This window comes from Dermacentor variabilis, chromosome 1 (genome assembly GCF_050947875.1).
Source record: "Dermacentor variabilis isolate Ectoservices chromosome 1, ASM5094787v1, whole genome shotgun sequence".
Taxonomy (NCBI): Eukaryota; Metazoa; Arthropoda; class Arachnida; order Ixodida; family Ixodidae; genus Dermacentor; species Dermacentor variabilis.
Genome location: NC_134568.1, coordinates 67,452,346 through 67,466,734, shown reverse-complemented (window position 1 = coordinate 67,466,734; position 14,389 = coordinate 67,452,346). Strand labels below are relative to the sequence as shown.

Below are 14,389 nucleotides of genomic sequence, written 5' to 3'. Positions count from 1 at the left end.
CAGGAGTTCCGACTTTCCAGGCGAGAGCGCCAGTCCCGTACCTTCCAAGAAAGACTCTGTAACATCCAGAGCCTCCTGTAGAGCTTGTTCGACCGTAGCCTCTGATCCTCCAGGACACCAGATTGTAATATCGTCAGCATATAATGCATGACCTACGCAAGGAATTGCTGCAAGGCTTTCCAACAACTTGCGCATTGCTATATTAAACAGAAGGGGTGAGATAATTGCCCCTTGGGGAGTACCCCTGTTTCCGAGTGTGAAATATTCAGAGACTGATTGCCTCAACTTTATGGCCGCCGTCCTGCTCTCGAGGACGGATGCAACGAAGGAGAAGAATTTAACTCCCAAGTTCAAGGCCGATATCTCCTGAAGGATATAGTCATGCGCAATTGTATCGAATGCCTTGCATAGATCCAGTGCGAGGACCCCTTTTACATCTTTGCTTTGAGAGTCGATTATCTGTGTTTTGAGCAGGAGCATGACATCCTGCGTTGAAAGCAAGGGCCTGAAACCAACCATATTATACGGGAATAGTTCGTTGCACTCAATATGTCTCGATACCCTGTTATGCACTGCATGTTCCACTACTTTGCTAATGCAAGAAGTAAGGGAGATAGGACGGAAGTCCTCCAAGCTGGGTGATTTACCTGGCTTGGGGATTAATACCACTGTGGCCTTCTTCCAACTCTCCGGTACAACGCCCTCCTCCCATACCTCATTTACCTCCTTCACTAAAGCTTGAATTGCTTTGTCATCCAAATTTCTTAGGAGCCGGTTTGTAACTCCGTCGGGGCCTGGCGCAGACCTTCCGTTTAAATTGTGCAGCACTTCCCTGATCTCAGCTTCCGAGAAGGGGACGTCCAGATCTGGGGCAGGCGCGCCCTCATACTGAGGGAGGGGGGAACCTGGGCTTTGGCCAATTGGAAGGTATTTGTTCGCTAGTTTCCGAAATATGGAGGCCTCTGAGGTGCCTGCCATTTTTTCCTTATTAATTAATCGGTCTATCACTAGTCTCTGATTACATTTGGATTGTCCATCGTCTAAGAGATGTTTGAAGAGGGTCCATTTGCCTCCTTTGCGCATTTTTCCATCCGCTGCCGAGCAGGCGTCTCTCCATTGCTGTTTATTAAGTTCGGAGCAATGCTCCTCAATGAGTTTATTGAGCTCTGCGATCTTTTTCATAGCCTGCGATTGAGTCTTTGTGTCTTCCATCTCTCGAGGAGAGAGCGCTTGGCTTCCAGGAGATGCGCTAACCTTGCATCCATCCCTGGGGCATCAAAATCTGTAACTATTTCCTTGGTGGCCTTCTCGACATCCATCTGTATCTGTACAAGCAGTTCGCTGAACGTGTTGTATACTGCCTCATCTTCACCTCTTATTTTCCTAAAGAGGTCCCAGTCTGTGTATTTATAGGTTTTGGGAGGAGCTGCTATTATTTCCATCCTGAGTTCTATTATGTAGTAGTTGCACCCCAAGTTCTCCTGTAAGTTGGACCACGTGGCCACAGCATTTCTAGTGAAGCTGAGATCAGGGGTCGTGTCCCTGGCGACAGAGTTTCCCAGCCTCGTGGGGAAACGTGGCTCCGAGACCAGCGTCGGGTTTAGGTCTGTACTCGCTGCAACTAGGTTGGCTGCTTTCTTTGTTCGTGTTACATAACCCCAAGCTGGGTGGGGAGCGTTGAAATCTCCTGCGACTATTAAGGGCTGCGATTTCGCAGCGGTTGCGACCCTATTTAGTAGTGAGCGGAGATTATGCTTATGAGCGGAAGGAGAGCTGTACAAGTTGAGAATGAAAATGTTATGTCGGGTTTTTCCGTGGGGGATGATTTCAATTAACTGTGCCTCGAGACCGGATTTCTTATCCGAGTTACAAATTTTGACTTCGTGCTCCTGAAAAGAGGTGTCTTTCCTGACGAATGTGGCGATACCTCTGCCATTTTCTCTTTTTTGGCTAACCGAATGGTAGCCCGATAAATTTACCTTCTCCCTAAGTGTTTCTTGCAAGAGCAGGACATGCGGCATTATCGCTTATACTTTGATGAGCTGCAATAGAGCAGCCTTGCGCCTTAAGAAGCTGGCGCAATTCCACTGCCAGATAATTAGGTTTCCGGTTTGTCCCGCCATTTTGATTTCTATTGAACTAGCAGAGCCTGCAGGGGACTCGTGTTATCGGGATCCTGCTGTACTTTGTTAGCTTTTGCAACAACAAAAACATGACGAACTGAAGTAATTCTTTGTCAACTTAGGATAGGCCATACCTACAGGACCCACTCTTACTAGGCTGTCTGGTGGTGACCTTCCCGTGTGCGCTAATTGTGGAGAGACACAGACTGTGCTACATGTCCTGGTGGAGTGCCAGGAATCAGAAGCTGAAATAAAAAAAAAGACACTTTCCTCTAGCTTACAAACAGAATATTCCTCTTCATCCAGCAATGTTCCTTCATGTGAACGCATTTTTCAGCAGCAAATCACTTTTTAAATATTCAAATGATGTTCATTCATTACAAATTCTATGACCGATGAATTCGTAGCATGACTGCTTAACAGAGGCTACTGCTGCGATTGTAGCATCTGTATGGCGCATGCCTCCAAAGCCTTGCATCCAAGCTTTCTGATGAGGCTGCAGTGTCAATGGCATGCACATATCTTAAAAGACCATTCTTTCAAAACATCTTTTACATTCACTGAACACTTTAAAGCCGTTGTCATAATTTTCATATATTTATGTTTTACGCACTGCACAGCGACTCTTTTTTTTAGGCCCATATACAGCCGTGTTCCATCAGTACTTTCCACTTCATTCTGTCATTAAATACTCATATACACTTGTATAGTGCTCTTTGGCCAGACCTGGCCCTTTTGCCATTAAACATCACATATCATCATCATCTGCCTTTGTTAGCTTCATTTCTAGTACAATGGGCCCTTTTACTTTGTCCTTTCATCTCTCAGTCCTTGTCCTTCATGCTGTATTTCGTTTCTTCCCATATTCTGTTGGAAAACACCTCCAGTCATTTCACCAGCACTTAGTAAAAATATAGTATTAAAGATGCCTTTAGGCTTCTTTTCAATACTGCTTTATTGCTGTAGAATGCAAGATTTACTGACTGGTTAGCCCTCTTAATTATATTATTGCTCTAAATGTGTATGCTCCAGACTACTCAAATAAGATATACGGGGTGATCATCTTTAAACTTTCTGGAACTTTAAAAAAATATTGCCTTTGGCATATCGCATAATTCTTCACCTTGAGGTGGATTATTCTAAGAGGTGGACATTACTAAATACTAGAAATAGAAACACATATTCAACTAATTAACAAGAATTCAATAATTAAATTCACTACTTTATGGCACATATCTAAATTTAGGAATTGTAGCCTGTGAGTTTGCAAGCTATAACTGCTTGAATCTCCAAGATGACCCCGGTTTCAAGATATTCACGAAAATATGGGATGAAATACATTGGTATTCCAGCTACTTTTGTGCTTAATGCATAAAAGCGCGTTTCGTTAAAAGCTCCAACATTGCATTTTTATGGCGAGTCTGATGGTGTATATCTCCAAGCCGGTGTCATTCTGTAAATTCATTCGAAGTGGACATGCTTTGCAAACACACCAACTACAATTCATAAATTGGATTTGACTCTTGACCAACATGATGTGAATTGGAATTCAACTTCGATATATGTTCCTCGGGGTGGGCAGCACAACCCTGACAAAAGGAAGTGGACGGTATGAGCGCAGTCCACTTACTTTTGTCCTTCGTCCGTGTTGCGCTGCCCACCCCTTAGTAATATGTTCAATCACCAACTCGCCCAGCTAACTGCATTAAAGGGACACTAAAGGCAAATCCAAGTCAAGCTAAAGTGATAGATTAGTGCCCGAGAATCTCTAAAGCGTCAATATTATTGCGAACAGAGCCTTAATAATTGAGAAATTCAGGTAAATACAGGACATGACTAGATTACCCCGGGACATTCAATCACTTGACTGATGACGAAAGCGCTCTTCAGTTATTTTCTGTCACTAGTACTCAACTACTCGTTGCAAAAAACATCCTTGTATTATAAGATTAAATCAAATGCTACTTGTCCGGTTCTATTTCATTTTTGGAAAAAAGAACTTATTGAAATTACTCTTGACAACGATGTGGCCAGTCAAAAGTTTTTGTTTACACTTGAATCTGCTCCCCCCACGCTTTTGCGTTTTAGTAGTTTTGTTATTGCGTAGTGCTGCGCGGGTTCTGCTGGCTAGTGAAACTCGCACAAACTGCAAGTAGCAGAGAATTCTACTTCCAAGTGAGGTCGTGGGATACCCAAATGGTCTACGCCACTTGACCCAAAAGCAGTTGCAGCGGCTAGTCCATCGTTCTGTCTTGGCTCGGTACCGCCGTCTGTCAGGCGCCGTTTTACTCACCGACGGCAGCAAAGGGTGGTGATGACATGTGCAGTCACCACTCCCCGGTTGGGTGGCAGGACATTCAAATTTCAAAACAGGTATTCGGAGCCTTCGGATGCCATTTTCTCTTAAACTAATACTTTTCTTGGCACGAAACAAGCATTGCGAGGTTTCTGGAATGGTATTCAAACAGTCCACGTCAACTTAGTATTTCCCTTTAGTGTACCTTTAATTTGGATATATGGCTATGGATATGGATATGGATATATGGTTTGCCTATGTCTCCAAGCTGGTTCGCTTGAATTTTGGTGCCATTACGCCAGACAGTGGATTTTTCGACCCATGAGCCATCTAAGGCATTCGCCTTAATAGAGAGATGTAAAGAAGACTGACATAGTGTTAATCTCCGGGCGGTGGGTGTAGGTGGGGGAGTAGTCGTGGCTGGTGGAGAGCCCCTCTGGAAATAAATCTCTGCCTGTGCCTCTGTTTTCTACATTACTGCTGCAGGATTATGCACTTGTACAGTAAACTGTTTTCTACATTCACGCTGTGAGATTGGCCGCACTGGACAGTAATCTTTCCATTGCACTGAAGTACAGTATATAGCCAACGGATTTTGATGACTCCGAAAATTCGGACTTGATGGACATTCTGTAGATCATAAATGCAACTTCAGGGTTCCCATAGAGCTAATACATTTTTATGATCGATGTATTGGACAAATTTAGGCCCCAAATTTTTATTTTCCAGACTAAATCGCTCATTCTGAGCCACGCTACCCAATTTTGAAGGCTGTCATACCGGAGTTTTAGCTGGCTTGGCTATGATGGCTTCCAGTGGCCCACTATATTGCCTCCAAGATTCGGAGGCTCACGCAATATATAGTTTCTCTATGGCTCACGCTATCAATAGAAAGCACGCGCCTTTCTGGTCTCAGAGGCCATGCCCGCTCTTTCTTAGCTAACAAAGTGCTCCGGAGGATGGCACTTTTTCTTTCTTTCTCTGGTCAGCACTATCATCGTAATCAGTTAATGCACGATGAGCTTTCTCTTTCTCTCTCTCTCTCTCTCTCTCTGTTTAAGGTTGTGTTGCTATTTTGTGCATGGTGTGTCCACAGAACGCCTATAATGTCCACAGAGCAGGTATGTCTCAGAGACATTGTCGCATTTTTATGCATGTTTGTGCAGCTTCACATTTGTGTGATCAGTGCCACCTCTAGTGCTTTCACAAGAGCCAAGTGATGCAATGTAATGTGGCTCGTTTCTTTGATCTTCATGGTGATCTCCACCAACAGAGGTCACAACCGCGGTGACGCTTTTCTGTATGTGGAGACGTCACTCTTGTGCAAATCTAAGCCAATCTGATTGCCTCCAAGCGTACTATTAGAGATTTTTTAAAGCCGCTCTAAGTCTAATAAATTTTATTGTTTTGGGATGAACAAGTTTTTCTGACTATTCAATTTTTGGGATTCTTTTTCGGTCGCCGTGAGGTCCGGAAAATCGGATGGCAGTATGGGCACCATATGAATAGTTTCTAAGTCTCTCTACATGTTGTGCATGGTTATGTTTCTTCTGGATATTGTTGCCTATTGGGCTTTGTTGGTGAAAGTTGCATTTCTGGATTTCAGAACCAGCAAGGCATGAACTTTACCACCAAGCGGCACGAGACTCGTCCTGTAGTCACTATGTCACAAGCCACCTCATCTTCACTCACAACCGCTGCAGCTGTGACATCTTCAACTGCCATGCCTTTGGTTGGCACCCCCGCTGCTACCACAACTTCGGTTTACATGCCTCTGCCTATGCATACTGGGCCTGCACTTTCGACATCTGTGCCCCCTCCTGGCATGTTCCCGGCTGGCATGCCTGCTGTTAGCATAGCTTCAGCCAGCACATTGCCATGTCGTACACCTCCTACCAGCATAACTCCAATTTCCGTGCCACATCGCGGAATGCCACTGGCTGCTACAACTTCCGATGGCATGGCTCCCCCACCCCCGGGGATGGCTCCACCATCTGCGGGCATGTCTCCACCTCCCGCTGACATGGCTCCCCCACCTTCTGCTGGCATGGCTCCACCACCCGCGGGCATGTCTCCACCTCCCGCTGACATGGCTTCCCCACTTTCTGCGGACATGGCTACCCCTCCCACCAGCAGGGCTACCCCACCTACTGGCATGACTCCACCTCCTGCTGGCATGGTTCCCCTACCCACTGGCATGGCTCCACCGCTTTCTGGTATGGCTCCACCTTCTGATGTGGCTCCACGTCCCACTGGTATGGGTCCCGCACCTTCTGGCACAGCTCCACCTCCTACCGGCACGGCTCCCCCACCTGCTGGCCTGGCTCAATATTCCACCGGCACTGCTCCCGCCCCCACTGTGAAAGCTCTACGCCCCACTACTGCAGCGCCAGCTCCCGCTGGTATGGTTCCACCTCGCAAGCCTGTTGCCACTGTGCCTCCTGCCACAATAACACCCAATGCTATGACACCTGCAGCCACTTCAATGGCCCCCACAGCAATGGCTCCTGCTGCCATGGCTCCTGCAGCTGCACTTCCTGGTGGCATGGAATCACATGGCATGCACCCAACTAAGTTGCCTCCAGACAATCTGAGACAAGCTGGGACGGCTCCACCAGCTCTGCCACCAGCTCTGCCACCAGTTACTGTACCTCCAGCTGTCCTTCCTGAAGGCGACACTTTTTGCGTATGCCTCTCAGTGGTGTTCAGTCCATCGGACTTCTATGGCCAGATAGTGGAAAAAGCAAACACTACAGCCAAGGTCAGAAGCTTACTGGCTTTATGTTCTCACTTTCTTCTACTGCATGACACTATGCATGACATTATGGGCATGTGGTGCTGTAGTAATAAAAGGGCATGTTCAGCCTTAATATAACAATATTTTTCTGGTTCCAAATTTGTAGTGTAGGGCTTCGCTAGTCTTGGTTGCACTTCTTAAGGCCAAGGTATTCAATATTGACAGCAAAACAATGCCATTGACTGTGGACCTACTGCACATCATGGCTTAGTTGTGATGCGATGGTGCCACCGAATAAGGATGCCTGACCTCTGGTATATAGGCTTCCTCCAGGCCATTCTAGTGCATCTGCTAAGCAAGAACTTGATTCGCAAATAAATTTTATAATTATACAGTGCAGCTGATTATGATGTGCACACCTGATCAACATCCTGGTCACTTTAGTGTGCAAAAGAAATTCGGGTTGGTAGAAAACATGTATGTTGAAGCAAACTAAAAAGAGCCCTACAGCTTCTTTTGAAAGATGAGAAATCGGTGGTGTCTTTCTAGAAATGGAATAGTGATGGACTTTTTTAAATAGACATAATGTGAGCATAGAAATTAGGAGTTAAATATATTCGTCCACCCCCTTCAACTCATCTGTTCTCAGCGCTGGGCCTCTGACAGAGTTCCCCAAGGGCGACGAGGGACTAGTGACAAGAAACTTGATATAGGCTAACAACTATCCTTTTCTCGTTTCTCGGGTATCTTTGGCAGATCTAGAAGGGTATGTATGTGCGTGTGCTTCTGCTTGCAAGTAATTTGTGGTCAAAAATGATTGCTCACTTACTAGTGCTTATGGGCTGCTACCACCTGACTTGAGCTGGCAACCAGCCAGCAGTTTAAAAGATGGTGAGGAGGAGCCCTCTGTTCGCAAAGAAAGGAAGGTGTTCTTATCTGCCATTTGTTTGCAGCTTCATCCTTTTCCCATAGACTGTGTCGCTCTCCCAGCTGAAGGGGTGGTTTAAGGCACCTAAGTATGAGGCCAAGTTAAAACAAAAATCATTTTTAGCAGAAAAGGAAGAACACAGATTATAGTCTACCTTATAGAACACATATTTCTACTTCACAAGTGTTTTGGGGTGTGAAAAATATTTTTTTTATTTATAGAATATTTAACAAATTCATCTCTCATGCCAGCACTTGCAACTTTAATGGTCACAGGTGAGGCTTTGATCTGTGTATTAAACCAAAATGGAAGAGGCCAGAAGGTTCTTGAGAGCTTAATGAAATAATTTTAGGAAATGCGCTCTTACTGTAGGATTGCTTTGCTATAATTGGGAACTACATCTGAAGTAGTTGTACAAGTTTACTTGTAGTGGTCCATGGCACACCCAAATACGTATGTGTGAAATAAGTGGTGAACGTTTCTCTAAAGATCCTAATTGGAAAAAGAGTTATGCTTGTTGGTGTAAAAAATTTTAGGTTTACTATTTGATTTCTGGACCAAACTAGGTTACTGCTGAATTGATGGCCGCTGAGTGCCATAGGAACAAAGTAGTCACAAATAGGTTCGTAATTATATGGAATTGAAATTTGTACTGTCCATAGAAGAAGAGTACACATTGGCACATTTCGACAAGAGACGCACAGCGGATATCAGCAGCCAGGAACCATCAGCCCAGGCAGTGGAGAAACATGACACAGCATAACCACCGACCGTAGCAACTCGCCCTTCAGATGCCATAAAGATAGTTGGCATTCAGTTAGAAACTGGACCCATAACTCGGTTGCGTGAGATCAAGTGCCGTTAGCAGAGAAGGTCCAAGTACCAAAACAGGGAAAATGCCAATGTGAGTTAGTTGCTTGAAAACAGGAGAAATAGTAAAAAAAGATCAGTTTGTTTATTAAAGGAATGATGCACTTGATGGCATATATTTGTTGCAGGGGAGATATTTAGGCAGCATTCATTCAGTGCATCTGATGGATGACAAATTTACATTCCTCGCCCTTGGCTGAAGTTTCTATGCCCCCTCCTCTGACCCCCTCCCCTTAAAGGTGTTTTTTTGGAATGATTTCTGTCAAGCCACTTCCACATGCTGCTGTTGCGAGCACCTACACTACCCGTCATTATTGTAATGATGCATGCCCCTTTATTAAGCGATATATATATATATATATATATAAATTTTAAACTTTTTTCACAATTCTCTATGGTAGCTCATACACAATAATATTCCTGGAGGTTTGGCTCTGGAAATATACTTAGTTACAAGTGAGTGTCTTTCCTGTCTACATCTCCTTTTTCAACAAATTTTTGCACTCCGCTTTGCAACAATCGTAGCAAACCAACTAGCCCAACAGCTTACCATTCCTAGAAATAACTTTGTCAAGAATGTAAGACAAGGTATGAGCAACAGGTAGGGGAGCATGTATGCTGGCATCTGCTGCCTGAAGCAAACCAATTCAAGGCAAATGCAAGTGTGTGTCATCAGCAGTGATACGGCTCAAAAGATGCCAATTTCTTAGCAACGAAACGGTGGTGCCATTGATTAACATGCAGTGTGTTTCACCGTGTTTTGCCATGGCAGTGATAGATGGCACCAGATCGCATCACTGTTTTGTTGCAGTGACATCGCAAGCTGCCTGTGCAGGATCATAAGCTAGGCCTTCATCCCTTGATATTGAGAAAATTCTCAAGAACACCGCTGATATAATGCCCAAAGTTTGCTACCAAGTCAGGATAAAGCAAAGTGAATGTCTACAACACCATTCACTTCTTGCACTTTTTGTGAAGAGGGCAAACAGCTTAGAAACGACTGCGTGCTCGACCTAAAGTGGGCAGGCTTGAGAAAGTCAAGTTCTGCATATCAGGCGATGACGTAAATTCCTTTTCTTCTGTGCAAAGTAAGTCTGTGAGAGATCTCAAGAAAAAGCTGTTTTGCAGTAAAATGATTTGAAACTCCTGCAGTGCAAACAAAAACATTCATCAAAGCTAAAATCTTTTATATACATAGCTCATCTTCTCATGAATCATGGCTTTGTCTATGTGGCACCTTGTCTTTCTTCTGCTAGCTTTAGTTGCAGCACCTGTGCTTTCACAGGAGGCCTTCACAATGAGCGACCAGTAAGTTGTGAGACAAGTTTTGACTGCGTAAAGGCCAGGTTCTATTCTAATTTGTTTTAACACATCAAGTGTGCCTCGTAGAGACACCGCGCCATATTGAGCAAACTTGAGTCGGAAGGCTCATGTAGGTTTCTTTGGTTGCTGTTTGCCAAATCGTACCATTAAAACATTTATTTAGAGGAAGGCAACATTTGGCAGAATGCCAAGATCTGTTATTGTTTCCACCCATTGCAGACAGGGTTCTCCACATGGTAGGCACATTAGTAATGGTTGCATCATCATTATTAAGTACAATGTGGTAAATAGGATTGCATGTTTGCACCACTTGCGCTTGATTTGAGCTTTTGGCTAATGGTCAGTGTGCGGCTTGTGACCATGGCCCCCATAGCTCATCTTCTCATGAATCATGGCTTTGTCTATGTGGCACCTTGTCTTTCTTCTGCTAGCTTTAGTTGCAGCACCTGTGCTTTCACAGGAGGCCTTCACAATGAGCAACCAGTAAGTTGTGAGACAAGTTTTGACTGCGTAAAGGCCAGGTTCTATTCTAATTTGTTTTAACACATCAAGTGTGCCTCGTAGAGACACCGCGCCATATTGAGCAAACTTGAGTCGGAAGGCTCATGTAGGTTTCTTTGGTTGCTGTTTGCCAAATCGTACCATTAAAACATTTATTTAGAGGAAGGCAACATTTGGCAGAATGCCAAGATCTGTTATTGTTTCCACCCATTGCAGACAGGGTTCTCCACATGGTAGGCACATTAGTAATGGTTGCATCATCATTATTAAGTACAATGTGGTAAATAGGATTGCATGTTTGCACCACTTGCGCTTGATTTGAGCTTTTGGCTAATGGTCACTGTGCGGCTTGTGACCATGGCACTGGACTGATGTGTGCATCAAGGGTTTGTGATACCATGTGACCACTGCCTCAGGTTTTCTTGATACGTAAAGGAGACCTTGTCGTGCTGCATTCGGCATGCATATTGAATTCATCATATTAAAAGATGGTGCATGATTCGTGGTTTGTTGTGCATCCAAGTACTTGAGGCCTCCTAGCATGGTTGCAGATTTGGCAGCCATCTAAGAATCATTCACCATACAGGTCACTTCACTGTAAAAATTGCAGAACCAGACTGCTCCTAAAGTCTATGCATGTTCGGTAAAAAAACACTTATATAGCATAAATTCAAGAGATACTTGGTGCAAGATAAGCCACTCAAAGGTAACTGCATAGAATCAAGCTACATGGCATGCTATTGCTGTCAAAGTGCAGTTCATCAAAGTGTTTGGGTGTTAATCCCACCCGAATTCCTTTGTGGGTGGTAAAGTGCTACCATATAGCTATTGTGGAGTTCGGACCCACCTGCACAGTCTTTGTTGTGGTATCAACTAGTACTCCCTATACGAACCACAGCTCAACGGCAGCTATTGAGAACACTTACAGTGCCAGTATAGTGTGTGTATTGTAAAGCAACATACCACCCGTCATGAATGCCAAATTCCTTCATTGTACAGGAAAATTCATTGTAGAAGCATCATAACACATACGAAAGACAGAAATTCAGCCAGGGTATAATAAATGCTTCATTATGCAAGTTATTTTATTGTACAGGGATTTGTTTTAGAAGTGTTCAACTAATACTGCTTGCTGTCACCACATACATTCCCACTGTAGTCGGTGATAATATAGCATCATGTGGCATTCTCTGTGCCACGGCTTGAGCTCCTTCAAACTAGTATGCAATGCTGCAGTTTTTAAAGGATACCTATTTCATGAGATCAACTTAAATGTATGACTAGAATACAAAGGATAGCTTCAAATATTACGAGAAGCACTGTGCCATTTTGAGTAAAACTCCATGCTTAAATTAAGAGGATGACTGAATTCAAGAAAATATGGCAGTGTGCACAAAAGTCAATAGATATGCGTATTCGAGTGAAGTTTGTATACAAGATCATAGATTGTTCAGTGTGATTGGAAATAAGTTGTTTTAAAATTTGCGGTTTATATTATTACAATATCGTCAAGCGATGCTCAAGAGACGAGCCGCCGCGAGAACAACGAAGTTGGTCGGTGCCTTTGGCGCGAGCGAGTGTCAGCCTGGCTGCATGGCTCCAGTGTAAATAGCCTGTAAATAGCTTCTTTCGTCTGTGTCTTTTCCACATGTAACAATATTAACCTGGGAATAGTGCATAACCTTACATGTGAACTACAACTACAGTAACATGCTTGCTAAGGTGAATATAGTAAGTGTCATAGTATTTATTCATTGTGTTCAGTACATGCCATTCACGTTTGACTTTATTCAGCCCTTACACGATTTTAATCATGGCTTGCAGTTGCAAAAATGTTTCTACCCTGCCTAGCCTAATTCTCTGAATATTTGCACAATTATTATTTATTGTAAACATATGCACCATGCTATATATTTGAAATGCAAAGTAATCTTGTTTTCCTCCTGCTTCATTATAACTTATTGTGCTATTGCGAAATTTGTTTGTTATAGTGAAATAGTTTGCTCGAGTAAAACTTTACAAGCGTATACGTGTCACTGGTAAGCTAGTCTTGGTGGGATCTATTCACACTTTGTTTGAGCCAAGTATGCATAAAAAATCAGGTAGCCTCTCTGGGGATAAAAAAACTTTTATTTTCGCCCTTGAAATGCAGGTGCTAGAAGAGCTTCAGCAAGAGCTGAACAAATGTGGTGCCCAGAGTGAGGCACCAACGGAAGAAATGGTGAACAAGGGCTCCTTCTGGATATGTCGCTATCAGGGTGACAAAAACTGGTATCGAGCTCGGGTGCTCGATGTTCTTCCAGGAAACACTTACGTGAGTATCGCTAATGTGCATGGCCTAATGTACAATAAAACCTCGTTAAATCGTACCCACTTAAACTGTAGTTTCGTTTTAAAATTAGTAAAGTCAAATCCCTGACTAAGCTGCCATTGAACATAATGTGTTTTGTATCCGCACAAACCATACCAGATTATTGCGTATGTATCAGTTAGCACATAGTGTTTGCACTTTTCATAGTGCAATCACGGCCGTAGGTCGGCCAGGCAGAAGAACAAGCCTCAGAGATCAGAACCGCCTCCAAGCACAAATGCAGAGGGCGCTTGGAAGGGTGAAGCCACATTAACGTAAACATCATTTTAGTGTGGAGTCACAGAGCGTTGTGGCTGGCTAGTGATGGCCTGTGCTGTGGCTAGAGAGTACTAGACAATGGTCGAGTGGGCCAAAAGGCGCTCTCCCGCTGAGGCGCCACGTGTGGAGAAATTGTGTGAGGGCACTGCGAGTGAACTGGATTGTGGCGAAGATTTGCTTCGCGGCAGAGTCAATGTAATTTCGCTGCGGGCACTAAGACCGATTGTGCGCATATACTCTTGTAAAGGTGCTTTGATTTCATATGCAAATTTATATAACCATCTTTTTGGTACGTATACATATTTGAGGCGTGGCTTATACAACATAACATCTTCAATTTTGTTGTCATCGACAAATGCGTCGTCTGCCTGCGAGTGCACGTTCGTTCCACGGACGCTAGCAGTCGCCTAGTTTTTCTCGCAGAAAGTTTGTGCAGTAAAATTTTTTATGGTTTTACTTGCTTTGGTGCACCCGCAACTCTTGTTGGCTGGTACCAGCTGTAGCTTTAGCCAGGTGAACTGCCATTTTTAAGATTTTCTAAAAGTGAGACGTAATTTTGCCACAGAAGCCACCTATCTGCATTATGAAGCTCTGCAAGAAAATTTTATTGCTAACGTGTCATTTTACAAGCGCTTAATGTTAGTAATATTGATCAGGGACAATGATCAGAGAAGACAATATTATAGTTAAATAAACCAGGTTTACTCACTTCACGGCACAAAGAGATGCACTTCTACGTAAATCTAAGGCTACATAGAGAGATAACCACAACATATACCGTATTTACTCGTTTCTAATGCACCCTTGATTGTAACGCGTACCCGTTTTCCATGTCCAAAAAAAAGACAAGTACAATACTGCGCACCTCGTGCTTTCATATAGAAATACTATTTTTCTCTAACTTGTAAAAAACAGATTTATTCCCAATACACTAAAGTTGCGCTGAATAAAAACACAAATGGAAGCGGCGTACCTTGCCGCC

At 43.7% G+C, this 14,389-nt stretch overlaps 1 protein-coding gene across 8 annotated transcripts in view; it reads left to right on the top strand.

Moving 5' to 3' along the window:
* The window catches only part of LOC142578924 (uncharacterized), a 158,397-nt gene that overhangs the window by 20,434 nt on the left and 123,574 nt on the right, over positions 1-14,389 (top strand). For 6 of the 8 annotated variants that reach the window (XM_075688674.1, XM_075688656.1, XM_075688672.1 and 3 more), the window contains 2 exons: positions 6,026-7,180; positions 12,931-13,092. In XM_075688674.1, the coding sequence (XP_075544789.1) occupies positions 6,026-7,180; positions 12,931-13,092 (1,317 nt within the window). The remainder of the gene's footprint in view (positions 1-6,025; positions 7,181-12,930; positions 13,093-14,389) is intronic. The other 2 variants (XM_075688667.1, XM_075688683.1) reach the window with 2 other exon arrangements.